We start from the raw sequence: 27,099 nt of genomic DNA on the forward strand, positions 1-27,099 counted from the left end.
CCCCACTCACGGTGACACGGCGCCTGCCATCGCCGGGGTGCTCACTGTCACGGAGGCCCCGCATGGTAACACCACACACCTTTATTTGAGTGGCTCTCACCCGGAGCGCGACTCTGCAGGGCACCCCAGTCTTTGCACCTTCTGGACCCCTCACGCCCTGGGAGTCTGGCCTTGGCCCTGCCAGGCCTACCCTGGCTCCTGGGCTCCAGCCTCTGGGAGGGAGGAGGCTAGGCAGGTACTGGGAGCAAAGCCATCAGCCGTCACCATGGAAACGGGGCTCTGGGGTGTCGTTGGCGGAGCTTAATCCTGAGCCTGGCGGCCCTGGCTCCTCAGGTCTGCAGCACCTGCCAGAGAACATGCTGCATGAGCCTCGTGCTGGGCAGCCCTGGGCCCCACCGCCCTGCTGAAGACGTGAGCAGGGGCAGAGGGACGCAGCTCCCCGTCCTTCCCAGGCCGCCCGTCCTATGCACACACTGCCCAGCGCTTAGCTCAGCCACCGCGGCTCCGGGAGGCCTCCCAACTGGTCCAGAGCCTCCCAACCACCTGGGGAGGGGGGGGACTCAGGTCCTTGTTCCCACTTTGCTGACAAGGGAACAGGCCCAAGGGAATGCCCTGGCTGGGGGCACTCAGAGCCAGGCCTGGACACCTGTCCTACGTGCACGCAGCCCGGGACTGCGGGTTTGTCTCCACGGGCGACTACCACCTTCCCCTGTACCCCCCACCCCTGCTCCGGGCTCTACACACCCTGAGACAGAGGGTCCAACCATTTACCGTCCTCATCGCAGCCTCCTGTCGCTCCTCAGTGTGTGGCTGATGCTGGAAGAGATGCCACAGTCAGAGTGGGGGACCCAAGCCCAAGCTGGAGGTCGTGGGAGGAGAGGGGCTCCAAGCAGCCCAAGCGGCAGCCTCAGCTACCTCCTTCGCCCACGTGGGGCCATCCTCCCGCTTGGGAAATCCTTCCGCCAGCTGGCCCTCTCTGTCTTTGCTGTCTCATTGTCTTTCCTCGATTGCCGATTGCCGGCACCCAGGTTCGTCACGCCCAGCAGGAGAGGAGGTGGCCTCTATTAAGGGACCATCCCTGGGGAAGGACTTTCTTCTTACCTTTACCTTTGACCTCCAGCCGGCAGTCCACGGACGCCTCCCCTAGCACATTGACGGCCTTGCAGGTGTAGACGCCCGAATCAAAGGGGCTGGGCTTGCGGATCTCCAGAGTGCAGACGCCTTGCTCCGAGAGGGCGCGGTATTTGGGGTCACCCTGGATGTCCATGTTGTTTTTCATCCAGATGATCTTGGGCTAGGGGGGTTGCGGGCAGAGGAGGGCCGAGGAGGTGATGGGCTGGGTTGGGCTTGGAAGAAGCTTCCTGGGGAGACTCCGCAAGCCCACCGTCCCCCCATCCCCCCGGCACAGCGGGGCCTGCCCCTCACCTTGGGCGATGCTCGGACACTGCAGAAGAGCTGCGTGCTGTAGCCAGGGGTGGAGGTGTGGTCAGCCAGGGGCTGGGTAAACGACGGGGCTTCGGAGAAGTCTCGCTCCACAAACCCTTTAGGTTTGGCAACAATATCTGGGTTCAGGAGACAAAGGGGGCAAATAGACCTCTTAGAGCTGACTTCATTTTCCGAAAATAATCACTCTAGCGTACAGTTGGGTCGTCTCACTTAACCTACATGGCATCCCTCTGCAAGGGCGACTCTGTTATTGCTACCGGACAGATGGGAAATTAAGGCCCTTCATGGGTGAGCGAGTTGCCCAACATCACTTGGTGAGTTTGGGGCCGAGGGATAGGAAATCACATGATGACCATGGCTCCGGGCAGAGAGCCGACGGCCTGGAAGAGGATCTTGGCATCACAGGGGCAGGAGACAAACCATTGCATTGCTGCCGTGGGATAAAGGAGCCCCGGGCAGGACCCCGGGCCCCCGGGGCCTTCGGGGAGCCCGCATGGCCACCGTGTGAGAACTCAGAGACAGACGGTCTCAGAGAGGCAGAGGAAAGCCGTGACCGTGCCTAGTTGGTCAGGGAGGGGACGGGAGGCAACGAGCAGGGAAACAGGCCAGATGAGATGCTCTTGGCCAAGGCTGGGAACTTGCAACCCAGAGAGACCACATTTCATCTCTGTTGTCTTTGGAAACCTGGCTGACTTTCCTTTTTTAAACCAGAATTTCTTCCTAATTCTGTGCAGCACAGGCTGGTGTTAAAAAGAGTGTGCCTTCCGGAGCCCACACAGACTCCGTGCGGCAGGGGGCCTGGAGATGGCAGGGTGACGGGGAGCAAGGTCTTGGCCTTTCGTATTTGACGCAAGCAGGTCATGGGGCCGTGTGGAGACAGTAAATACCCGTATCTCTCCTGTCCATCTGGGTCCCGTTCTATTGGGGTCAGGAGGCTTGTGTTGTAGCCGACTCACCGGGCTCTACCCACCCACGCACACTAGGCCCCGGAGGAGCTCCCCCGGGACCCTGCACACGAGCCCCAGTGACCGCTGTGAGGCTGGCGGCCACCAGCAGCTTCAGAACAAGCGTACAGCCTCCCACGGGGCGCATCTCCTTTGCATGGGCTTGTTGTGATGCGTTTGTTAAGATCGATCGACCACATCCTATTTCTTTACAGTCTCTCGTGTGAATGCGTGAGCGTGTGCGTAACTGTGCGGTGGGCGTGCAGGGGGCACAGCAAACGCTCTGGCGAGCAGCACCCACAAGAGGCCCACCGGGAGGGGTGCTGATGCTCTGCAAAGGCCGAGCTGGGGGCTGGGGCAGGCCCTGCTTGGTGTTGGTCCCACCTCCGGACCCACCTGCCTTCTGGATGCGGGCTAGCTCCTTGGTGGTCGCAGCCGTGGCACTGAGCCCGCACTGGTTCTCCGAGAAGACCCGAAAGGAGTAGGCGTTTCCCACGATGAGGTCAGAGATGGTGCAGGTGGTCGGGTGGTAGCGCTCCAGCACCGTGAACCATTGCTGTGGGGACCCCGGGCCCGTCACCCTCTCCTCTGACTCCTGCACTCCCCATCCCACTCACCCTGTGGCCCCTTCCTCGGAGGGGCTCCTTCCAGGCCCTACCCCTAGGGGGCTGAGCCATCCAGCGTTGGGAGAGGGGGTTCCTGGATCACTCCGATGACCTCCTGGGGGTCCTCAGAGAATTCTAAATTCCTACTGCTCCAGGAGGACCCGCAGACTCAGAATCACCTGGGAACCTCTTGCAAGCCAGGATTCAGCTCCGGCCCCAGACCTACTGAATTAAGGTCACCAGACCAGGTGATTCATAGGTACACTACCCTCCCAGAAGCTGCTCTAGACCTTGAAGGGCCTCAGAGAGCCGCCCCCTGCAGCCCTCAGGAGGCCACGAGGCCCAGAGAGGGAAGGGGTCTTGCTAAAAAAACACCACGCGAGGAGTCAGGCTAGCAGTGGTTAGAGGAGAACTCGGCCCCTGGACTCTTGGAGGGCTGGGCCTTGGGGGCCACCTTGGTCGCTTCCCCACCCGTCGGCCCCAGCAGCCTCACCCCTGTCTTCCTGTCTGCCTTCTGCACCGTGTACCCCAGGAGCTCTGTGTTGCCTGTGTCCTGGGGCGGCGTCCACTCAAGGGCAGCGTTGCAGCCCCAGACGTCCAGTAGCCGGATGCTGCTGGGGGGTCCAGGTTTCTCTGCAGGACCAGAGCATGAGGGGGAATGAGGGGGACGCCGGGGCTTGCCGCAAAATCTCCACCCCCAAGATCGGGCTCCTGTCACACTCCCTGGCCCAGTCCCATCAGCATCAGCTCTGGTAGGAGGTGGGGTCTTGAGGTCCCAGCCGGGCGCCCTGCCTCCCCTGGCCCCGTACCAATCACCAGGATGTCGATGGCTGCCTTGGCCTCCAAGCCTTCCAGACGCACGGTGAGCTCGTAGCAGCCGGAGTCGGAGCGCTGGGCCGAGCGGATGAAGAGGATGGAGTCCTGGTCCCCGGTGCGCACATTTACCCGCTGGGCGTCCAGAGCGTGGCCGTCGTGGGTCCAAGAGGCCTGAGGCTTGGGACTCCCCTGCGGGGAGGAGCTCTCAGGGAAGGTGCAGGAGGCACCGGCACCCCCAGCCCCTCTCAACTCCAGGGATCTCTGGAGTTGTGCTCGGGGGAGCCGGCCCGGCAGCCCTTCCCGGGAGGGGCAGCAGAGGCTGGAGTCCCCGGTGCCACTCAGCCTCATTCTCCAGGTGTCCAGCCAGCCTGGGACACAGGCTGAGGAGTCACAGCTGAGGCAGGTGTACAACAGAGGGACCGTGAAGCTATCTGGGTGGGTCATAGGGTCATAGGCCTGACCTCATGAGGACCCTGACGTTTCCTGGGCTCCTCTGACACTCGCCAGGTGGGGCTGTGATTTCTACCCAGGCTGTTGTCCTGGGCAGGAGCCGTACGTACCTGGAAGGGAATCTGCAGGTTGACGGTCTCTCCCACCTGGCGGATGTAGGTCTGACGAAGGTGGCGGGGGACTCGGATCTTGGGGGGCTCTGCATCAGAGGGAGGGCCTAGGCTTAGCACACACGGGACTGCTGGCCGGAAGCTACTGTGCACGCTCAGGAACCCCTGGGAAGGTCCCTGGGCTGGGGGGGGGGGCAGGGGGCTCCTGGCAGGTGCGGGGCTGCCTGCCTGTGGGAAGGGCAGCTCCAGGGACCCGGATCCCCCAGGGCGGGCAGGGAGCCGAGAGCTGGGAGGTTCCGGGAGGGCAGGGCTCCGTGGTGTGAAGACGTAAGCATCCCGGGCACTCCCTCCATGTCCTGACCCTGCCAGGCTGGCATTTGCCCCGCAGCCCAAGCATTCCAGGGCTCAGCTGGGGCCTGGCGGGCTCCTTGGTGCCCCCAGTGGGGAGCGGGCGCTGCACCTGTCGGCAGCCTTCCCCCTCCTAACCCAGCTCCCTCCATTGCACAGCAACCCAGAACCTCCAGAGAGGCTCCTGTGGGACCCATGTGCCCGTCTCTGCGTGGGAGGCCGCAGGGGAGGGTTGGGATCTTCCCCTAGATGAGGCCGAGCACGTGCACCCTCTTCTTCCTCTGTCACCTCCCCCACTACCTTTCAGTCTCACGGTTGGAAATATCACTGAAGTATCACTTCCGTCCGTATCCCCTGGACGTCAGGGAGCTCCCTCTCTGACCACCACCTAATCAGGTGCAAGCACCAAAGCCATCGGGCCTTCCCGGGGAGGCTGCGCGGCCCCTGCCCTCCACCCCCCTTCCTGGGCCTGGGGGCAGGAGTGGTGGTAGCTGAGGCTCCTCGGCAGCAAACAGGTGGCAGCAGTTGGTCGGTGGCACACAGGCTGCAGGGGAGGAGGTGGCGAGAAGGAACACTGTGTCTCCGAGGATTAGCTGTGCAGGCGCTTGGCCCGGGAGCCTAAGGAGTGGAGGCTCCAGGGGCAGCTGCGGGGGCCGGGAATGCTTGGCAGCTGCAGGTGGCTAAGGAGGGACAGCTGAGCAGCCCAGGATTCTGGGCGAGGTCCCCACCCTGCCTGCGCGCGAGGAGGGCCTGGCTGGTCCCTGTTGCCCGTGGCGTCCCGTCCCCCCCCCCCACCCCCCCCCCCCCCCACCCCCCCCCCACCCCGTCTTCTCTCCAGGAAATTCCCTTCTCTCCCGCCGGAGGAACTTTAATGGAGTTGTGGGTGCTGAGTCCGGCCAGCTCCTTGAGCGCCGGGCCGTGCGGTACAGGGCCCCAGCCTCCATGCCCCCCCCCAGTCTGAGCTCCCTGGGGCAGGCCCAGGACCCTCCAGCGCCTCCAGGCTAGAGTCCACGTGTCCCTGCTGTGGCTGCCGGCCGGGGGTGGGGGGGTGGTCCTGTCTCACCCAGACTCGAAGGGCGGGAGGGTCCCCGAGAGGACCCCCTAACGCTTGGGGGCATGTCACTGGCCCTGTGTGTGAGGCCGGTCCTGGTGTTGCTGCTAACGGGGTGGGTGACCTCAAGGCGGTCCCCGGGCCCCCCGGACGGGCACGGCTTGGATGCACCGGCCGCCACAGCCTGTGGCTCTGACCTCCCTCTCCCCAGGGCCCCCATCTCTTGGGCCTTGAGGTTGAGAAGTATTTCCTTGAATTGAACTGGACCCCCGCCGTGGCCCCGAAGCCCCCTCGTTTTGGAGGCCTCGTTCAAAACTGTGGGTATGGAAGAACAAGAAGGAAGGCGGAGAGGGCTCGGGCCACCTGCTGGCCTGTGTCGCTCTTCACCTTGGGCCCTGGGCTGTCCCCAGAGACCTCGGATCAGACCAAATGACTCACTGCCATTAACAGACTGAAACCCGATCGGCTCTGGGAAGGGAGCGAGGGCAGGCGGGAGGCTAATGCCCTGCAAATAGAACTGCAGCAAAGGGACGGCAGCTGCCCCCCAGCGCCCCGCTGCCCTCTGGGGACGGAGCAGGCTCCGCGGGCCCGCAGGCTCTCGTCTTTCTCCCACTAGGGACTTGGTGGGATAAGAGGCAAGCAAAGACTTCTCTCTGTTCCAAAACCTTTGGGAGGACCTAGAACTCAGGCCATGTGACACGAGCAGAAAATGGGCAGGAAAGAAGCTCCCATGGCCGCTGGAGGGATTCAGATGAGCTGGGAGGAAGAGCAGAGCGGTTCTTAGCACTGGGAGGCCGAGGCGGCTGACCTGGGGAGCTTGAGCTTTCATTTCTGGGGGTCAGGGAGCCCCTCTCCCAATGCTCGGGGCTGGGCCCCTTGGGCAGATGACGGCCTCTTTGACCTCCTGAGGCTTGTGGCTGAGGAACCTGGAACTTTCTGGAGGCAGGGTGGGGAGAGCTTGCAGCTCGTGCACGTGCCGGGGGGAACGGGGAGGTGCCTGTCCTCTTTCCTCCGCCCGTTGGCCCACCTATCGTTGAGGTGCCTGGGACGGGCTGGAGGGCAGGAGAGGAAAGGATGGGCTTTACCGATGATCTGCTGGATGTGGACGGGCTGTTCGAGCACCGCTGGTGGGCCGGCCCCCGCAGAGCTCACTGCAGCCACACGCAGGAAGAACTTGTCTCCCAGCACCAGGTTCCGCACGGTCTGCTGGGTCACCATCACGGGCCGGGCGTTCACGGGCACCCACTCCGAGGCTGGGGAAAGGGACGGCACGGAAGGCCCCGGCTTCGTGACCACGGGCGCCCTACTCACCGGGGTTTTCCTTCTCCCTGGTGACCTGGGGAAGCTGACCCTCCTCCCATCCTGGGCCTTATTTCTCTCTTGCTCTCCTTCCCTGACTTCTTGTCAGATGGCACCAAAGACACCTGGTGTTAAAACCCAGGGAAGGTGGCCGGGGGAGGTGTGGCTGCGGCCTGGAGAGGGCAGGACACATGTGCCAAGTCTACCGCAGGGTGGGCAAGGGCAGAAGCCAGGCTGACCTCGGCCACCACGGGGGTGAACAGGACATGGGCTGCGGCCCTGGTCCCCTGATTCTCCCCACTGTCTCCCCTCAACTCCCGGCTTCCCTGGCCTCCACCTCCTGCCTGCCCTCCCCAAGCAGGCTCCTCTGCGACCCAGCGTCTCCACTTCTCATGAGAGCAGCACCCACTGGCCCCAACCCTTCTCTCTCTGTTACTCACCCAGAGGCTCCCCAGAGCTGGAGGACGGGGTGGGGGATCTCCCGAGGTCATTTGGACACCCCCTGCCTCAGCGGCACATGGGGCGAGCAACAGGTGGCAGGTGAGTGGCTGGAGGGGCCCACGTGCACTTCCTCCCTCTGTATCTGCCCCCAGGCTGGCTCAGCCATGCCCCAAGCCCACCTCCCCGGTGTCCGCAGGGCTTAGCCCAGAGCTCACCTCCCTCTCGGCAGAGCTCCAGCACGTAGCCCTGGAGTCCCAGCCTCCCCAGCCTCTCCGGAGGCTCCCAGCTCACGGTCACCGAGCTGTCACTCACATCCTCCACAGCCAGCAGCAGCGGGGCACTGGGCACGTCTGAGGGAGAAGCACGGGGAGCCGAGGAGGTCCGCCCACCCCACTCTCCCTGCCTTGCCTGCCCCCCTCCTCCACCTGCCCCACCTCTTGTCACCTTCACTGGGAGGTGCAGCTTTAGTGGCTGCGGGGGCTGCAGGGGCTGTGGGGGCAGGTGCCTGAGAGGCAGGCTCTGGAGGCGTGGGACTCCTGGTCGGCTCCGATGCTGCCCCGTCTCCGGAGGGCTCTGCGGGGGATGCCTGGGCAGGCTCAGAGCCAGTCTCCTCCGGACCACAGGTGGGGGCCTCCGAGGTGGCTTCTTCCGTCATTGCCGGGCTGGCTGGGGGCGGGCAGGCTGCAGTGGGCAGGGGTCAGCAGGGAGGGTCTGGGCCTCCAGGGTGCCCGGGACACCTAGGTCCAGGCTTATATAGTCCAGGGCTGCCCCACCCCCAGCCAAATGATGATTCCCAGCTGTGGGGTCAGGTCAGGCAGGGGGACTGGGGGGCAGGGAGACGCCTAGGCCAGGAATAGCTCTGGGGGAGGAACCGCAGGGTCCCTGGAGGAGCGTGCGACCTCGTCCATCACAGCAGTCAGGGTGTTGGTGCCGGATGGGAGGCGGGCACAGATGGGTGAGACGGGACATTGCCGGGAGCCCATGCCAGGGACCAGCGCAGTGGGAACAAGAGCTTCCATCTGGAGGAGGAACCCAGACCAGGCTTTGGGTCTGGGCCTCTGTGGGGCCACTCGTACCCAGGGCTTCTTGGTCTGGGTGCTGGGACCCAGAGAGCCTGAGACGGCCTTCCCTGGGGAGCACGCCCGGCCTTGCTCCTGGGATCCCACAGTCCCCTTGGCCTCACGGTCCCTGGGCACTGTCACGTGTGCTGTGCGGGGTTGAGGGTTCTGGAGAGGGAGGGGTCTGGGATGCCCAGGGTGAGGCTGCTTGGAGGAAGCTCTTCCAGCACCACGGCCCCAGGCCCCCGGTTATGTCACTGCCTCTGCTGGAGAGGCCGGAGCGGACTCGGGCTCCCCAGTCCCGGTGACAGTCCCCTAGCCCTTGCGAGTGAGGTGAAGTCATGGGACCCGGCCAGAAGAGACCCTGGAGGAGGGCAGCACTCTGACTCTTCGAAGCCGGGCATGGGCATCTGCGAGGAGGGTAATGGGGTCGGTACCACCGAGTGTCCCCTCACTGATTCATTCACCCAATAAGACATTCATGCTGGCAATCATTTAAGGAGCCTGAACATACCCCCATGTCAGGAGGAGGGGAGGCCACAGAGCTGCCGTCGCCGGCGCGAGGGGTGGTCAGAGGCATCCCTTTGGAAAAAGTGAGGTGGCACCTGGTGAAAACAGAAAATGGGCCCATCTGCGGCCCGACAGCGACAGCCCTGGAAACGTCACCCGCGAGCCCCGGAGACATGCTCGTGGACACGCCCAGCAGCATTGCCTGTGGTAGCCCGAGCCGGGGCAGCAGCTGTCCCCCCACTGCGGAGCGCGCGCCCCCATAACCAGAATACGGGACCCGACGAACCAACTGCAGCTTGCCTGGGGGGGGCAGTGACGTGACAAATGGAACAGCTTCCAGGTGAATGAAGGGAGGAAGGCTCACGGAGCGGCGGGACCCCCCCCATGTTCAGTGCAAACACAGGCACCCCCAGGCTCCCTTCCTCCAGGGGCTTCTAGATGATAAGACCCCAGAGGGAGGCAGAGGAGTCAGGAGTGGCTGCCTCCAGGCGGAAGGATGGGGGTTCTGAGCTGGAGGGGTTTCAGAGACACTGCTGAGGTCTCATTTCCCATCCCGGGGGTGTGGGGGTTACACCGGTTCTCACCAGTCATTCTCTAAATGACACAAATCCATCTCGCGCATTCTTTAGCGTGTATGGTGTCTCCCAACATTTAAAAATAAATACACATGTCGTTGACTTAGGGCCCCCAGCCACACGCGGGCTGTCCTCCTTGCCCTGGGGCTCCTGTCGCTGCCGGCCATCTGTGGCAGAGTGGCCGCGGAGGGCCTGGGGAGCCCCGGGGTCCGGCCCGGCCTGGGTGCCTTGCCCTCTGCCAGGTGACTCAGTGTCCTGCCAGGCAGGAGGCGGGCCCCGGAGACCCGATCCCCATCCCTGGCCTCTGACTCCACAGCTATAAGTGAATGTGACTAACTCTGCCGTACCCTGAGTCAGCCTGGGGAGCCTGGCCCAGGCTGGGGGAAGGGTGGCTCCAGGGAGGAGGACGGGGCTGGGCTGCCCTGGAGGGTGGGCAGCCCTGGGGTTTCGAAGACCCTCGTGTGGTGCGGTGGGCAAGGGGAAGGGGTTGGCGAGCACCCGGCCCCCCGGCCCGCGATGTGCTGCCAGGTGCCCTCCTGCGGCTTTGGCCACGTTCTCACTTTCTTTGCCTTTAGTGACCTTGGGATCAGTTGCATCTGCCCAGCTCCAGCCGGTTCAGGTTTCAGGGTGGCCGATAGGTACCTCCTTCCCTACACCTCAAACCAGTGTCACAAATGGATAGTCCACACAGGAGGGAATCCACACAGAAATTCCCTTTGACTTTGGAGTGTGTATCTGGGCTCTGGAGGCAAGGGCTGTCGGGGGCCCTGGGAGATGCACAGAAACCTGATGAGAGCACTTCTACCTCATCAAGGCTGGAAGCCTGGCTGGTCTTTGGAGCCCACCCCATGTATTCCCATCCCACTGCCTGCCGGCTCGTGTCCCCAGCCAGCCTGAGGGCCCAGTGGGTCCCAAGAGGAGAGACGAGGGAGGCAGAGGGCTGAGCTGCGGCCCTAGGACACCTGTTTCAGACCAGCAATGGAGGGGGTCCTTAAGTTCATGAGCCACCTACGGCCTCCGGGATTCTCCGAGGAGACCGAAGAGCCTGCAGAGACTCTAGCCTGGGCTGGGGGGAGGGTGCAGGAGGGCTCCGGGGTCTCCTTCTGGCCCTGAGTGGCTAGGGTCGGGGCTCTCTCACCTGGCCTTGGGTTGGCTCCCTACCCCTCCCAGGCGCTCAGAGATGAGGGTTTGGAATGAAGCGACTTCCTTCCTAGCACCTGCTACCCTCTGGGAAACAGAAGAGGCTTCTTTGAACAAGGAACTGCGTCAAGAGGCCTGGACTACGTCAATACCTGGAAAGCCGTCAGCCCTCCTGGGTTAAATCCTCGGTGGATGGATCTGAGGGGGCTGGCCCCCTTTTGGGGCTCCCTGGGGCCCAGAAGAGGCCAGGGGAGCCTCTCCTGCTGCACCTCCTACAAGCTCCAAGCCCCCAAGCCTCAGAGAGGAATGCGGAAGAGGTGAGGGAGGGGAGCCCCGGGAGCCCTGTGGGGGCACAGAGACGGGCCAAGCAAGCGCCAACACGGGGAAGCTCTGGTGCTTTATTGAGCCGCGGCTGCGGAATTAGGAAGGGGAAGTGGGGGGACGTGGTCATGTTCCTGGCCGCAGGGTTTCAAGTTGGGCCCTGAGAGGGCGATTCGTGCGGCGGCTGCTTCGTGGGACGTGCTTGGCTGCGTGGGGCAGCGCTGGCCAAATGGCCTTCTTTGGCAAGGACGCCTGGGGAGGGGGTCGAAGGCACCTCCGTGTGGGACTGGGGCCATCGAGCATTTTCACGAATCCGCAGGGGCTGCTGGGCTGTGTCCTGCGCTCTGCCCTCCCCAGGCCCCAGCTGCCCAGGGCCCCCCTCTACCCACTTGTGCACCGGAGCTGAGCTGGGGGCTCCTCTGCGGGGGCCCAAGGCAGGTAGACTGAGGCTGGGGGATGCTCAGCAGGGCGGGCGATAGGCTCCTGGCCAGCCAGAGCCAAGGGCAAGGGCATCCCTCCCCCCCCTGTGGGCAGGACACAGGCTAGGCCGCCGTGAGCGCGTCCTTGATGGCACTGGTGAGGGGGAAGCGTGCAGCCCCGCCACATAGGGTGCCCCGGAAGTCGTCCAGGTCCAGGGCCCACACCATGGCGCCAGCCAGCTGCCTGTTCCTCAGGTACCGCACCTGTGGGGAAGACCCACAGCGGGCAGAGCTGGGTTCCCCTGGGCTCCCTGAGGGACAGGACCAGCAGGCACCTCCAGGACCTCGTGCAGGGACCTGAATCCGGGCTCCCTTTCCCTCTTCATCCTGGGGTGAGGCCTTGAGAGCCTACCTTGTTTTTGACGCTCTCCTGGTCATCATACCCCACCCACTGGTTGCCCTTGGTGGCGTAGGGGACCTGCTGGCTGGTGAGCCTGTGGACCGAGGCTCCGCGGAGGAAGTCACAGATCTGAGCAGAGGACAGGGCAGATGGCACGGAGAGCTGCGTGAGACCTTGCAGGGCACCGGGAGATGCCACTGCCCAAGTCTCCTTCAGCCCCTCGCTTCATCCTGCTCAGCCGCCACCCCGGCCCCCAGCCCCCAGACTGCAGTCTTCATGCAAATTTATGCAAACCAGATGCAAGTGTCCCAGGGTCCTGGGGGTGCTGTAGCCTGAGGCAACTGGGGGGGGACTCTGGTTTGCTTCTGGCATCTTAGAGAGGGAGGAAACGAGGAGGTGGCACGAAGGGGCCCAAAGCGGTAGAGAGCAGCAGAGGGGTCCAGGCAAGGGAACCCGCCCTTCAGCCATCGCTCTTTCCTGGGCTGGAAGGAAGACCTCAGCTAGGACCAGAGGGCCGCGTGGGAGCCAGGCAGGCAGCCAGGTGTGCCTGCAGGGGACTCGGGAGCAAGAGGCCTGACCTCTCCTCTTCTCCCTCCTCAGGGCACTAGGTTCACCAGAACATAGTGTTTTACTCGCAAAGGAGCAAAAAGAGGGGGGCAGGGTGAGAGGCTCACCTCCTCGGGGCCTCTGAGTGTGTGAGGCTCTTACCTTCTCCCTAGCTCATACCTCATAGTAGGCCAGGATCCCCTCCTCCTTGGTGAACTGGCCTGATAATCCCGGCCCTGAGATGGGGGCACCCACACCGGTGTCGGAGGAGGCCAGAGTGAAGCTCCTTCCAAAGGTGGGGATGCCCATCAGCAGCTTATTGGCTGGGACCCCCAGCCTCAGCATGTAGCTCACGGCATAGTCCTGGGGGGGGGGGGTATGAGCTGTTAGTGGTGCTGGTGGGGCAAGGTGGGCAAGACCGAACAGCTCCCACTGCTGCCCTGACCAGGGGCAGGGGATGTGCTGGGCATCCGGGATTCACTTCCTTCCGGGAGCTGATAATAGCAGTCTAAAGTGCATTTTGTAGTTCCATTCTCGAAAAAAAAATTATCTTAGGTAGAGGAAGGGATTATTACCGTCAGCAGCCAATCGGGCTCAGGTTACCCGACAAGTGCAAGGCTGGCCTAGACTAGACTCTTGCCTCCTCCCTTCTGCAGCCATGGAGAACTCACAGACTATGGGCCTCAGTTTCCTCATCTGTGGAGTGGGCCCCATATGTCCTCTGTTGCAGGATTCCCCAGGTGTACAGGGCTGGTGTGTGAGCACAGGCAGGTGACAGGTCTCTGGGGCCCCCTCCTGGCCACCCACCCGCCTTCCAAGCTCACAGCATTGCTGAATCGGTCAAAACTTGCATCCATCTGGCCTCGGAACAGGGGGCTGTGGTGTCCGGTGGTCTGACGCCAGGCTCCGTGAAAGTCATAGCTCATAAGGCTGATGAAGTCCAGGTGTCTAGGGAAGAGAGGTCAGAGGGCGAGGCAGGAAATTAGAAAGTCTCACAGCCTCATGTCCATTCCCCAGCACGATGTAATGGGTAGCCAGGCAGGCCTTTAACCCCTAGAGCCCCGGAACCACTGTCCAGGCCGCGCCAGGGAGTGGGCTCAGGGCCCCGCAAGTGCGCCCAAGGCGAGGGTGGAGTTGCTCTGCTACGTCCCCAGCACACAGTCGGGAGCCGGCCTCCGTGTTTCCCTTCCACCCTTGTCTGCCCCCGCCACCTTCATCCTCCTGAAAGCAGATTGAACGTGGCATCAACACAAGGCCTGGTGGGGAAAGAGATGGAGCAAAGGAAGGCCTGAACCCACAGGCCACTGGGGCAGGGAGGAAGCTTTACACACGCATGTGGGTTGCGTGGACATGAGCTTCAGGTGTTCAGGGCAGATGGTCGAGAGCCATCTAGCTCCTTCCTCCTGAACGGTCGGTTTCAACACTGAGTCTACACCTCCCCGAGATCATAAAGAAGCTTCTGAAAAGTCATAGTGAAGAGCCTTCGTCTTTACTCCTGGGCTCCCTAAGGTCCGTGTCTGCTTCCACTGAGACATCAGCCCCTCCTGGCTGAGAACTGCTCATCCTCGCGTGCAGAAGAAGGCAGGGCGGCGAGGAGGGGTGAACAGGGAGGGGGTGGCCTATGTGTGTGAAGGCGCCTCGGGTCTAGAAATGCCCAGTGTTGTTGCTGCTGTGCCGCGTCCCCAGTGGCCGCACTCCGTGGAGGAAAGCCCCGGGCGGAGAACGTGCTCGCGGTGACGGGCCAGGTTGTGCAGCATTTCCTACTTCCTTTCCCGCAAATGCATTCATAGAGACCCTCTCAGCTGCGCAGCACAATACCCCACGTGAAAGAGGAGGGACAAAGATGACTGTGCCCCCTTTGACAGACGGGGAGACTGAGGCACAGAGAGCAGAAGTGACTACTTGCTCAAGGCCATACATCAAGTCTTTGGAAGAACGACGGATTAGAAAGCCAGTCTTCTGACTCCGCGCGGAGGAGACTCACCGGGAGATCTGGGCCATGTCGTAGCCACTGTCGATGGTCACCTTCCCCGCAGACACTGCTGCGCTGAGCAGCAGAAGCTGCCCTGCTCCCTCCTGGGCTTCCCTCGCAAACTCAGCCTTCATTTCCTGGGAGAGAGAGAGAGAGAGAGAGAGAGAAAGGGGCCCCGGCTGTGAGAGGGAGTCTCTGGACACAGGCCAAGGTCTCCTCAAGGTCGCTGATCTTCCTCATCGGCAGGGACCCCCAACATGATGGGGCTTCAGGGGAGTGATAAACTGACCCATTGGTGGCCGCACCTTGGTCTCACCCACCCTTTTCCTAAAAAACCATTTGGACCAGTCACGTCCGCACACCCCACACGTCCCCATCGATGCTCAGCTGCTGCCTGTCCCAGAGGGACCGTGAGGACAGACGGTGGTCCTCGTTGGCCCACAGATCGTGTTGGAAGAACTTTGTTTTTCAGTTTGTGTTTTGTTCATGCCAGTAAATGAGACCACAAAATTAAAGTGGTCTTTAAAATTAAAATAATGTTGGCACCATGGACAATTTGTTTAGACAATCAGTGTGCCCCTGGGTGATAGAGATGCTCGGGCCGCCCCCTTCAGATACGGCCAAGGCAGTGCCTGCTGCGGATCAAACTGGCGGTAATGATGCTCCCTGCTCAGTGGGCAGTGATGGGTGACAGGTGGGGGGTGCTCTGCTTGGTGCCCTCCAGCCTCTGCGGACCCCACCGCACCCCCAGCACGGTCACAAGATATCCCCCTTGTTGTCTAAGATCTCGGGGCACAGGCCAGTTAGTCCTTCCCTGGTCTGGGTCCCAGACCCCAGACCTCAGGCCCCTGTCCGCCTGCCCTCGGGGGGCCAGCGGCTGAAGACAGCTCCGGCCCACCCCGCTCCCTGGGGCCAGCCCCCCTCCCCCCCGCTCTCCCCAACCGACCAGCACCTTGACCAGTGTGGTGAAGTGGCGCTTGTCTCTCCGCTCGGGGTGGAGCCAGGCCAGGTCCAGCCCATCGAAGCCGTGGGTTCGCAGAAACGGTGGCACCGACTTGATGAAAGACCTGCGACTCTGGGTCTTGGAGGCTATTTTGGAAAATCTAGGGCCCAGATCACCCCGGGAGAGTGCTCAGTGCTGACCTGCTGGGGGCCATGGCTGTCTCCAGGGGTTTCTGAGGCCTTGGGAAGGGGGGGCCTGAACCCCAGCACCCCAGAGGGCATGGCTGGGGCAGGACCCACCTCCGGGCCCCTGAGACAGAGCTCTGGAGCAGCGGCTCTGGTTTCCAGGCCCTGCGCTAATGCCTACTAGCCAAGCCACCTCGGAAAGGTCGCAGCCTGCATCTCAGTTTCCTTGTCTGTGAAGTGGGGACAATTGGTGTGCGCCGGTGCTGCTGGGGGATCACCTGTGGTCGTGGCTGGGCGGGGTGCCTGATGCCCAGCGGTCACTCAGTAGGTGGGAGCTATCAGAGCTGCGTCTGCCCCCCACTTCACACCCTGCTCCAACCCTACCCGCTTCAGGGAGTCCTCCAGGCTCTCTAACTCCCAACTTTTCCATTCTTTCCATCTCTCTCCTCCCAGTGCTTAGGGTAGTCTCTCCCAGAAGTTCTGTGTTTTCAACTCTGAGAGGCAGTAAATGGATAATAGGCAGTCGGAAGACGGACTGGCAACAGGCTATGTGACTCTTGGCAGGCCCTATTCTTCTCCGGGCTTGGGTTTTGGGGCTGTTCACGGGGTGGGCGCCTGGCAACCATTTAGGACCCTGTGCCTTATCAGTCTGGGGCTCCCAGGACCCTGCAGAGTGGGTAGGGAAGGTCTGTGCCTCCTCACCCCCATTCCATCCTCCGGGAGTTGGCTCCTACCTTTGAGAACCAAAGGTCCATCCTCCAACAGACAGGAGGGTCTTCAGGTTGGGGTTCCTGTGGGGCACAGGGAGGCAGGAGGGCCGGGTGGAATGAGGCTGTTGTAACATGAGTTGCCCCGGGGGTGGGAGGCTGCTGAAGGCTTTCAGCGCTGGGCGGGAGGGGCTCCCAACCCGAGATCCGCATAGACTGCGGCAGTCACCCTGAGGTACGCGGCCCACGTTTGTTCCCCTGAGTGGGGAAACCAGGATACAGCAAAATAGAGTCGTGAGCATTTCCTATGTTCCCTGGAGAGGCACCGCCAGTGGGGGAGAGGGCTGCCCCCCCCGACCCCGCCCCTGGAGCTCCGCTGGGCTCCTTCCGTAGCCTGCCTTCATCGTCACCAGGTCTGGCCCAGCATGGGTGCTCATCACCTGCTCCCACGGAAGCCCGGGCCCTCGGATTCCCCAGCAGGGTCCTGGGGGCCGTCACCCGCGTCCCCAGCAGAGGTGCCGTGCCCTGGCACCAGCCGGTCTAGCCCTCCAACTCCCTCCTGTCCTGGCAGCCTGTGGCCCTACCTGCTCTTGAGTGTGTTCAGCGTGTCGTAGAGCGTGACATCATTCCACTCCCAGGTGTCGATCTCGTTGTTGCTTATGTTGGCGAAGCTGTAGATGACGTGGGTGCAGAGGAAGGGGTCGATGGCATCGGGAAGGCAGCTCCCATCACCCTTCCGGTACTGGGACCAGTTGGTATAGTAGCAGACCAGTTTGTGTGCAGAGCCTGGAGAAGAAGCCTGGGGTGGGGCCTGAGCCAGGCCTGAGCTGGCGCCTCCGGCTGAGCCCTGCCCTGAGCGCAGGCCGGGCTGAGATGTGAGTCCAGTTAGAATTCTAAGCACAAGGCTCTGGCTCAGCTGCCCCCGCCTCTGATGAGAATAAGGCCTATTCTGAAAATGCTTTGAGCAGATAAAATGCAGTGGGTGAGCATCCCACAGACTAAGGACGGGGCACCGTGTGCCCTGAGGGTGGGGGCTGGTGCCTAAAGGTAAAATGGGACTCAGAGCAAGTAAAGAGGGCTTCCTGGAGGCAGTGGCCTGGAAGGAGAGGAGGCACCCAGCCCAGAACCGCCCTCAGGGTGGAGACTAACGACCCCTGCAGGGGGTGATCCATCTGGGATGCTCTGGCCACTGCTTCCCTGCCTTCCTGCGGGACTGTCCCTAACTTGTCACCCACCCGGGATGGCGGTACCCAGTGCCCCTCAGCCCGTCCCCCAGGCCGGGCACAGGCACAGAGGACCGGGAAGTCGTTCCTCTCCTCACCCTACGCCCTCCTGCTGCGGAGTGAGCCTTTCCCGCCCTCGTGGTTGTGGAGGAACAGTGGGCGTCCTCACCCAGGCTGCCCCTAGGCCCACCGCGGTGCCCACCAGGCCAAGACGGGTCTGCGCCCTCAGTACACCAGAGCCTTTGGATGGATTTTATTTTGAAAAATTTCAAATGTACGGAAAAAATAGAGAAGAGCGTAGTAAGCATCCACATGCGTATCGCCTTGGTTTAGCAGCTGTTAGTGTTTCTGAGCCATTTGAATCACAGAAGCAGCTGGCAGGTGCTCCCCTCTGCCAGGACCGAGGCCCCCACGTCCCCTCCATGTTGCCCTCCCGCGTCCATCCGGGGGTTACTTACAGCTCTGCAGCAGGATCAGGACCACAAAGCCTGGAGGGGAATCCAGAGTCAGGCCCCTGGGAGCACATCCTGCCCTTCCTTCTGCTCCACCCCACCCGGGCAATGAGGCCTTAACACCAGTTGCCCAGCCTCTGTCTCCTCCTCCTCCTCTTCCCCCCTCCTTCCTCCCTCCAGTGACTCTGTTTCCCCTCCTTCCCCTCCCCAGCATGGAGGAGGCCAGCCCCTGTGTGCAGTGGCTCTGAGGGCTGTCTGGGGCTCTCAGCCCAAAAACCCACGACCAAGCCGGCCTTGAGTGCCGCAGGCACCTGTCTGAGCCGCCCTCAGAAGCATCCTGGCTGCAGTGGGTGGGGCCGTGGTGTGGCCGGGTCCTGGTCCTGCGACCTCAGCTCCTGAGTCCAGCTGCCTGGACGGGGCCTCTTCCCGGGGCCTCGCACTTCCTTTTTATACCTGTCCCATTCCACTCCCACTGGCCCCAAGACATCCCATTTATGGGAACTGAGCTGTGTTAAGGACGGAACTACCGGCTGGGACACTGCCTGGGAGGAGCATGGAGGCCACCAGGGGAAGATTGAGAAACCTTGGAGAGTTTTGAAAACCTGGGCCAGCTCTCGGGGCGGGTGGCACCTGCCACCCACGATCCCGTCGGCGGTTCCGTGAGTGAGCCAGCCTCACTCGAGACACCTCCCTCCCTTGCCGTCTTCCCGCACCGTCCCACACACACCCCTTTACCCCTTCACTTTCTGCCTGCAATTTCCGGGCTTTTCTGGCAGCCTCTCCGTTGGCCTCACAGGGGGAAACCGGCCCCGCTGAGGTCCGTCACCCGCAGCGCCCCAAACAAGGCTGCAATTTACTCTCTCCCCGGCCCGCAGCCCCGGCCTGACCTGTTCCCGCCTCGGGCTGTCTCTCTCCAAGCCTCTTTCCCACCAGCCTGGCCTGAGACTCAGGTGAGGGTTGGCAGCCTTTTAGCAGTTGCTGTGCTGATTATGTAAGAGAGAGCTGGGGAGGAGTGGGAAAGCCACCCCCCCCCCTAGGCTGCTCTGGGACCCCATGCCGTTTGGCTTCCTTTTTGGGATTCCAGTTCCAGGGAGCCAATGGGGATCCTCACAAGCTTGGGGCTGCAGTGAAGAACCAAGGAGCAAATTCCCGCAGGTCCAGATCTCCCCCAGGAGCAGATAATCCCAGAAGATTGATAACCTCCCTAATCTGACACCCAGACCTAAGGATGTCACCCCCACCCCAAGTCCTTGAGTGACCCCTTATCACTCTCAGGATAAGAACCAAACCTCCTCCTCCTTCCCTTCTCCCTCTCCCTCTCCCTCCTCCTCCTCCTCTTCTTCTTCCTCTTCTTCTTCTTCTTCTCCTTCTTCTTTCTTCTTTTAAAATTTTTTTTAAAATTTTTTAAATTTTTATTTATTTATGATAGAGAGAGAGAGAGAGAGAGAGAGAGAGAGAGAGAGAGAGAGGCAGAGACACAGGCAGAGGGAGAAGCAGGCTCCCTGCAGGGAGCCTGAGTGGGACTCGATCCCGGGACCCCAGGGTCATGCCCTGGGCCGCACACAGGTGCTCAAGCACTGAGCCACCCCGGGGACCCAAGAATGAAACTTCTTAAGGAGGCTGTGTGGGGTTTGCCCCCTGTTTGGAGATACTTTCTTTGGTCAGAGATCCAGGATGACTTCATTGCAGGCTGCAAAGGAATTAATAGGTGGTGAGTGAAAAGTTCCAAACTCCAAAAACCAGGGTGGGTCAGAGGGCTTCTTAACAAAGTCCTTTCATTTGTACCATGACATTAGGTAATAATCGGACACGAGCCACCCTGGTTTCACAGCTCTCTCCTGGTGAGTGAGGTCTCTCCCCTTCTCCCTCTCCTCTCCCTTCCCGTCCCTGTAAAACTGTAACAATTCTTCTTTATTGGTCAAGGGGTAAGATAAAGTGGTTCGTGCAGAGTCACTGTGTACCTCTCCCTTTTGAGGTGATTGCCTTCTTTTGGACCCTACAGGGTGGACAGCAATGCCGGCTGGTGATCACTTTTCCTCGTTCATGTGGGCACTGGAAATTGGACTTCCTCTAATCTTTAACAGAAGTATTATAAAGTAGCGTGCAGGAAATAATTTTGTTACAGGGTGAGGTATAGAAAACACTTCCAGAAAAAAAAAAGAAAACACTTCCAGTTTTTACTTTTCCTTTGTTAAAAATTATCTCATTGGCTCAGACTGGCCCAAGCCTTGTCGTCCTGTGCCCTTCTCCAAGCCAGTTTGTTAATTTACATGCTCTGCATGGAAGTGGCTTTGTCACCACAAATGGCCAAGAAAGCCCTGGGGCTGCCTCAGCAGCAGTGGCTGAGGGTCCATGGCTCGGGCCTCCAAACCTCATCTCACCTCATGACCCCTCATCCCTGCACTCCGCCCGCCCATGTGTGCCTTCTTTCATATCCTTTTATTTGCTCTACTCTTGCCCACCACAGGGCCTTTGCATATGCCATCTACTTGCCTATCAATAACTGAAGGGCCTGAAGTGTTATGCTGCTTGCAAGCTAGTGAGATAGCCAGCCAGTTTCATGGATTCTTGCAGAAGAACGGAGAATCCTAGGTCAGAAACCACGGACTTATGGCACAACGAGAAGCATGAATTTCATTGTTTGTGTCATTTTCTGTGAAGGGAAAGCAGCTATTTTGAATTGCTTTCCTGACATTTTCTACTGTGACAGACAACCCTGCTCACGCTGCGTCTGGACATTCAGACAAGGACCTGAGCTATGATTCCTGCCACAAGTTCCTGCTTTGCTTTTCCTGATGTCCCTTTTAAAACAACCACCTAGAGTTGAGCCCATGAGAAGTTAGTGACCCCGTTCCAACCACCTTAACCCCAGAGAACAGGTGCCTGTTCTCTATCTCCTGCCTGCTTGTGACCTGGGACAGACAACTGCCTTTCTCCCTGCTGATTGTCCTTTATCCTCATTTCTGGGATTTGTAAGTCAAAAATCTTGTGGTGACTGTATTGAAACCGTGACTTCAGTCAAAATGGCCTCAGGGTTTTCACTTCCCCCAAATGGGAGCTCTGATGCTGGAGGTGCCACCTGCCAACCTCATGTGGATGGCTTGTGCCTCTTCGCTCAGCGGGTCATCATCTGCATATTCTTAGTGTAACTTCCCAGTTATGGGCTCCCATCTCCCTCCCCTTGGCCCCAAGTTCCGGGAGGGTGACGTTGGAGCAGCCCAAGTGGATACTGGGCATGCAATGGCTTGCAGCACAGCCACAGAAGCCTGAAAACCCAATTCTTTTATCATAGCAGGAAGCCTGGAACTGGGTGGAGACATTATCTTTATTACACTGACAGTCAATGAAGCTGCCTTTTGCACTGTTTCTATCTTCCAAGGCTGTTTGCTATACAAACATCATCAAAAATGTAACATAGAACTCAGCGGTTTGGCGCCTGCCTTCAGCCCAGGGCATGATCCTGGAGACCCGGGACCGAGTCCAGGATCAAGTCCCACATCGGGCTCCCTGCATGGAGCTGCTTCTCCCTCTGCCTGTGTCTCTGCCTCTCTCTCTCTCTCTCTCTCTCTCTGTCTTTCATGGATAAATGAATAAAATCTTAAAAAAAAAAAGTAGCGCAGAAATGCAGAAGACCCATGGGGCGCTGTCTCCCAGTACTCCCCTTCTGTGTGGCCTGCTTACTCTTACACATCCTTCAGATGGCAGCTCAGCAAAGCACTTGCAGAAAAGGCAGGTTCCTTGGCAAGAGAAGCCCCCGACTGGGCCTGTCAGAGTACTTTGTACCCCCTTTCCTGGTACTTGACGGGGTTATAATTTTACATCTTGTGTGTGGATGTGGGTGTCTTATTAATCTCTGCCTCCCTCAGTAGACTATAGACTCAGTAAAGGCAAGGACTGGACCAATCTTTTTAAAGTTTATTTTTACATATTTTTTAAAGTTCAAGTACAATTAACATACAGTGTTACATTAGTTTCAGATGTATGTACAGTATATGATTTGACAACTCTATGCATTACTCGGTGCTCATCACAGGAAATGTACTCTTAATCCCCTTCACCTGTTTCACTCATCCCCCTGTCCACTTCCCCTCTGGTGACCACCAGTTTGTTCTCTCTATTTAAGAGTCTGCTTTTTGTCTTTTTGTTTTGTTTTGTTTCTTGAATTCCACATATTGGTGAAATAATATGGTATATGTCTTTTTCTGACTTCTATCACTTTGCTTTACACCCTCTAGATTCATCCACATCATTGCAAATGTCAAGATTTTCTTTTTTATGCCTATTATTCCATATCATCTATCTATCTATCTATCTATCATCTATCTATCATCTCACATCCTCTTTATCCATTTATGGATGGATACTTGGATTGCTTCCATATCTTGGCTATCGCAAATAATGCTGCAATAAACATAGGGATACATGTATCTGTTTTAATTAGTGTTTTCATCTTCTTTGGGCAAATACCCAGTGGTGGAGTTACTACATCATATGGTAATTCTATTTTTAACTCTTCGAGGAACCTCCATACTGTTTTCCATGTGGCTGCACCAGTTTGCATTCCCACCAACAGTGCACAAGGGTTCCGCTTTCTCCACATCGTTGCCAACACCTGTTGTTTCTTGTGTTGTTAATATTAGCCATTCTGACAGTGTGAGTGATATCTCATAGTGGATTTGATTTTCATTTCTCTGACTCTGAGTGATGATGAGCATCCTGTTGTGTGTTTGTTGTCCATCTGTATGTCTTCTTGGGAGAAATGTCTGTTTATGACTTCTGCCCATTTTTAGTTAGATTACTTGTTTTTTTGGAGTTGAGTTGTATCAGTTCCTTATATTTTTTGAATATTAACCAGGACTGGGTCAGTTTTATTCACTGTTGTATCCATCCCAAGGGATGAATCTAAGAATCCATCAAGTAGATTCTTAGTAAAGTACTCACTGAATGGCTGATTAACAAATGAATGAGTGATCTCAAGATGGTCCGTAACTCCAAACTCTTCTATTTTGAGGTTTGGAACCTGAATGTCCATGAAATTTCATCTCATTCAATAGTTCTTGTCACTCTGAATAAGCCCCAATGCTACGCTGCCCATCCATTACTCATTCAACCAATGCTTATTGAGCACTCACAATTGCCTTGCATGGTAGGGTATGACAGAGACAGAAGAGCGAAAACAGAGTTAGCCCCTGTCCTCTTGAAGTATATGATCTGTCAGAGAAGTTGGACGTTAAATAAAGAATCACATAAATCAGTAATTTATTACAATTGTGAGAAGTTTACCAATAGAATTCCAAGGGTTGGGAGACTTTATAACAGGGGGTGTGGGTGGTCAGGGAAAGCTTCCATAGGAAGTGAAGCACAAACTGTGTCGGGAGAGAAGGGTAGGTGCTGGCTTGGCTAAAAAACATGTAGGGCAGAATTAAAAAAAAAAACTGGTGGTAGGGAGAGGCTGCCATGTTCCAGGAACTGCAAGATCTCAAGAGAGGTTGAGGCAGGGAGGGGAGTGAAGGAGGCACGGACGAGGCTGGTCCAGGAGCCGGAGTGTGGACAGAACAACCTCTCTCGAGAGAAGTGCCTGGACCCCTGAGGTGGCCTCTTGGCCATAACTGTTCGGAGGATCCCTTCCCTCTGCATGGGGTGTCAGAGCAGACAGACGTGGTGTCAACTTCCTACAAAATATTTGAAGCGGAAGTTCCTCTTTTACAGACAGGTCTGCTAGTACTAGGTAGGAGTTCAAATTCATTTCCAAATCCTCAGCTCCGGCTCAGTGTTGCTGTTGGCACATGATACATGTTATCAAAGACTCGGACACAAAAACGTTTAGGCAAGAAAACAATTACTTGGGAAAAGGGAAAAAGAGATTTCAGGAAGAAAGATTGGCTCATCAAATACAAAACACAAGTATCTAAAGGAAAAAAAAAGATGACCAAGGCTACCGTATTCATGGTGGAGATCAGCCACTTGCTCATATGTTCATCACATTTATGGGATGTCTAGTCAAAGCAGGGGTAAAACTGTTTTTGTCAGAGTCCATACTTATGACAACTAATCCAGGCTTATTATTCTGGAGCCGTGAACCAGTCAGGATAACCTGTTGTTTTGGGTTTTTCTCTGGATGCACAGTGTCCCTCCACTGCCATCCGCAGTGGTATTCAGTCTGGAACAGGGCAGGGTCAGTTTTTGCTTCTGTGGATTTTATTTCCTTGTGGGTAAGTTCTTGTTATTGAGAAAACTTTAAGTCAATTAACAATTTTCTGACGCAACGTCATTAAATTAATATTTGGTTTTATTTGATGAAAATCTATTTCTGTAGGCATACTGTGAGACCTCGAGTAAGACACAGACACCTTGTTTTTGAATGGTTTTGAGCCGGGGCTGCTGACACTGTGGTGAACTGCCTCTGGGGGCTTCAAAAAGCTCCTCAGGCTTTATTTTACTCTTCTGTGCCTGAAGAGCTGTCACCATCCTTTAAAGAAAGTTTTTATCTGTTTGTTTGTTTGTTTATTTGAGAGACAGAGAGTGCAAGAACGCAAGTTGGGGCAGCGAGAGGGACAAGGGGCCTCGAGCTGAGCGTGGAGCCTGACGCAGGACCTGATTCCACAGCTCTGGAATGACCTGCCCTGAAATCCAGAGCCGGATGCTCAGCCGACTGAGCTACCAGGCGCCCCTTTACCACCTTTATTAGCCCGATTTTCTCTAAGATTCCCATATTTGTTAATAGTTCTGGCCTGCCAGGAAGTGAAACTTTTTACTGCCAGTAATAATGGGTTTGTCATACCCAATTCAGCAGAATTTTTGGCATAGTCAATAGCCAATTATATTCTGGGAAGAAAAAGGACAGATTCCTATTGAATCTATATAAATAATCGTCAGTATCAATTCCCTTTAGAGGCAGATAAACTATATCAATTTGGTTACATTCCCCCCCCCTCAAACTTGTAGAATAGGGAATTTGGTCACAAAAAGTAAAGGAACACAGTAAAATCACTTTCCATATTATTTAACGTTTACTATTGGTTTGTGGATGAGGCCAATTAATTGATCTATAAAATCTATAGATTATTAATCCATAAAACTATTTTTTCATTGTCCTGATGGTATATTAGCTTATAATCTATATTAAGATCTCTCAGAATTTTTTTCTTTTGAAATTTGGAAGTTTAATTGGGACAAAATGACATTGAGAGTGCTTTAATGGGCTGTAAGTATAGAAATAAACACTGGATTTGAAGATCTAAAATTTTTAACATGTAAAATATCTCATTAATATTTTTAGATTGATTATAAGTTGAAATGCTAATATTGTGGATTCACTGGATTAAACAGATTATTACAATTTTTTTTAAAAAGTATTTTAAAAAAATGTGACATCTGGGTGGCTCAGTGGTTGAGGATCTGCCTTTGGCTCAGGGCATGACTCCGGGGTCCTGGGATTGAGTCCCATGTCGGGCTCCCTGCAGGGAGCCTGCTTCTCCCTCTGCCTGTGTCTCTGCTTCTCTCTGTGTGTCTCTCATGAATAAATAAATAAAATCTTAAAAAAAATAAAAATAAAGAAAAAGTGTTTCATTCTAGTTTATGTAGGTATAATCTGTTGAGGGTAAGAAATCAGTGGAAAAGAAAGGTTTTTTTCTTCTGTGAGTTAATGTAAATATTAATTATAATGAAATCTGTTCATTTAGTTCTAGGTAATTAACTTTTATTTTGCTGCTCTTGGGTTAGGTAGTCTACTTCTATGCAGTTGAATCTTTCTCAGCTGTTTGCATCTGCAACCACTCAGCTCTACTGTTGTAGTAGCAAAGCAGCCACAGGTAATAGGAACCCAATGAGCATGACGGTGTTCCAATAAAACTTTATTGACAAAAAGAGACAGTTGGATTTGTCCTGAGGGCCACAGTTTGCTGACCCATGTTCGAATTTAGACCAAAGCCACTCCACAGATTCTGACTCTTAGTTCAGCCTACCAGGTCCCTGGGAAAGATGTCAGCTTACACAGGGAAACTTGTCCCCATGGGTATATGTTCTGTGGTATCAAAAGTCAACAGTTCAGTTCTTTATTGATGTCCTTTTGTTATTTCTTCCAGAAGACTCAATTCCTGATCTTGAGCTTGTAGCAGGGGCCTTCAGTAGATGCAGGGAAAAAGGAAATATCATCTGTAATTTATGATTAATTAATTATCATCTGTAATAATGAGATTAAATGGTTCTGGTTAATCAACAAGAATAGAGGAACTTGGAGTCTTTTATGAAGGTATAATATGCAATCAATTTGTGAGACTGAGGGCATTAACAAATCCCCAGGGCCTTTATTTTATACCATAAAGTAAGAATGTTACTAATTGACAAGGATAATTAAACCTGAGGACAAAATTCAAAGTAAATGACTGTGTTGACAATTATTGTGTCAGTTTCTGTCCATGAACATCAGAATATTTCTTTTCAAAGTGAAATGTGAGCATGATTTTTTCAATAGACTCATTGAAATGTTTAAATCAATACATTTTACTTATGAATAATTAACCTTAGTAAAGCTGAATGTTTCTTTTTGATAAGCAGGAATAAATAGGATGGCTCTGACAGTTGTATATCAAGCTAATCAACCCTCTGGAGAATGTCAAAGAGAACTCACTGTTTTCCATATCTCCCATTATCCATGTGTTAACTATGGCCAGCCAAAAAGCAATCTACAACTAGTTTGGTGTAAAAGATGTCTTCACAGATTCTGCATGTGGGGCCTGAATTTTTGCAAGGTCAAATTTGAAAGAGTTGTCCAAGGATACAAGATATGGACCTACTAAGGATTTAAGGACAGAAGCCAATCATAAACAATACATTTAAAAAATACACAGCAATAGGTAGTAATAATTTAGGAACATTAACATGTTCAAAAAGCAGGAATTTATGTTAAAATGTAGAAATATGACAAAAGGACAGAGAATTAACAGAATATGTTTATAAAAAGGGACTTGCATTGTTTAGGAGTGGGTTACACTGGTTGTAAAAACGGGCCGAAAATCTCAATTCTAGGTTTGTTCTTTGTATAGATCATTAGTGTAACAATTTACAGTAAAGAATACAATACTAATGAATAACTTAATTAACATTAAGCCAACTGAATAAAAAAACTAACACATGATT

At 56.4% G+C, this 27,099-nt stretch overlaps 2 protein-coding genes across 3 annotated transcripts; both read right to left on the minus strand.

Moving 5' to 3' along the window:
* Window positions 1-63: 63 nt before the first annotated feature.
* Window positions 64-8,255, minus strand: MYBPH (myosin binding protein H). The gene is made up of 11 exons (XM_055318979.1): window positions 7,955-8,255; window positions 7,726-7,860; window positions 6,856-7,023; window positions 4,372-4,460; window positions 3,805-4,000; window positions 3,489-3,628; window positions 2,787-2,946; window positions 1,426-1,562; window positions 1,102-1,294; window positions 772-816; window positions 64-344 (listed from the first exon to the last, which is right to left on the minus strand). The coding sequence occupies exons 1-10, from the start codon at window positions 8,163-8,165 to the stop codon at window positions 800-802; spliced, it is 1,446 nt and encodes a 481-aa protein (XP_055174954.1). The 5' UTR covers window positions 8,166-8,255; the 3' UTR covers window positions 64-344; window positions 772-799.
* A 2,916-nt stretch (window positions 8,256-11,171) lies between these two features.
* Window positions 11,172-18,515, minus strand: CHI3L1 (chitinase 3 like 1). 2 transcript variants are annotated; one of them, XM_055318981.1, is made up of 10 exons: window positions 18,273-18,515; window positions 17,968-17,997; window positions 16,871-17,072; window positions 16,314-16,370; window positions 15,404-15,554; window positions 14,464-14,588; window positions 13,304-13,427; window positions 12,660-12,842; window positions 11,946-12,062; window positions 11,172-11,366 (listed from the first exon to the last, which is right to left on the minus strand). In XM_055318981.1, exons 1-10 carry the CDS (start codon window positions 18,295-18,297, stop codon window positions 11,241-11,243), a joined length of 1,140 nt encoding a protein of 379 aa, XP_055174956.1. In that variant the 5' UTR covers window positions 18,298-18,515; the 3' UTR covers window positions 11,172-11,240. The 2 variants fall into 2 exon arrangements, with proteins under 2 accessions (XP_055174956.1, XP_055174955.1); XM_055318980.1 differs by having other exon boundaries at window positions 11,172-11,797; window positions 18,273-18,513.
* Window positions 18,516-27,099: the final 8,584 nt, after the last annotated feature.

This window comes from Nyctereutes procyonoides, unplaced genomic scaffold (genome assembly GCF_905146905.1).
Source record: "Nyctereutes procyonoides isolate TBG_1078 unplaced genomic scaffold, NYPRO_anot_genome, whole genome shotgun sequence".
Taxonomy (NCBI): domain Eukaryota; kingdom Metazoa; phylum Chordata; class Mammalia; order Carnivora; family Canidae; genus Nyctereutes; species Nyctereutes procyonoides.

Coding starts and splice junctions, on each gene's coding strand:
- MYBPH (XM_055318979.1), bottom strand. CDS start 8,165: ATGACGGAAGAAGCCACCTCGGAGGCCCCCACCTGTGGTCCGGAGGAG. Junction 7,861..7,954: donor AGCTGCACCTCCCAGTGAAG/GTGACAAGAGGT, acceptor CTTCTCCCTCAG/ACGTGCCCAGTGCCCCGCTG. Junction 2,947..3,488: donor AGGCAGACAGGAAGACAGGG/GTGAGGCTGCTG, acceptor GGGTCCCCACAG/CAATGGTTCACGGTGCTGGA.
- CHI3L1 (XM_055318980.1), bottom strand. CDS start 18,297: ATGCTTCTGAGGGCGGCTCAGACAG. Junction 16,371..16,870: donor CTGAACACACTCAAGAGCAG/GTAGGGCCACAG, acceptor TGTGCCCCACAG/GAACCCCAACCTGAAGACCC. Junction 15,555..16,313: donor TGGACCTTTGGTTCTCAAAG/GTAGGAGCCAAC, acceptor TCTGGGCCCTAG/ATTTTCCAAAATAGCCTCCA.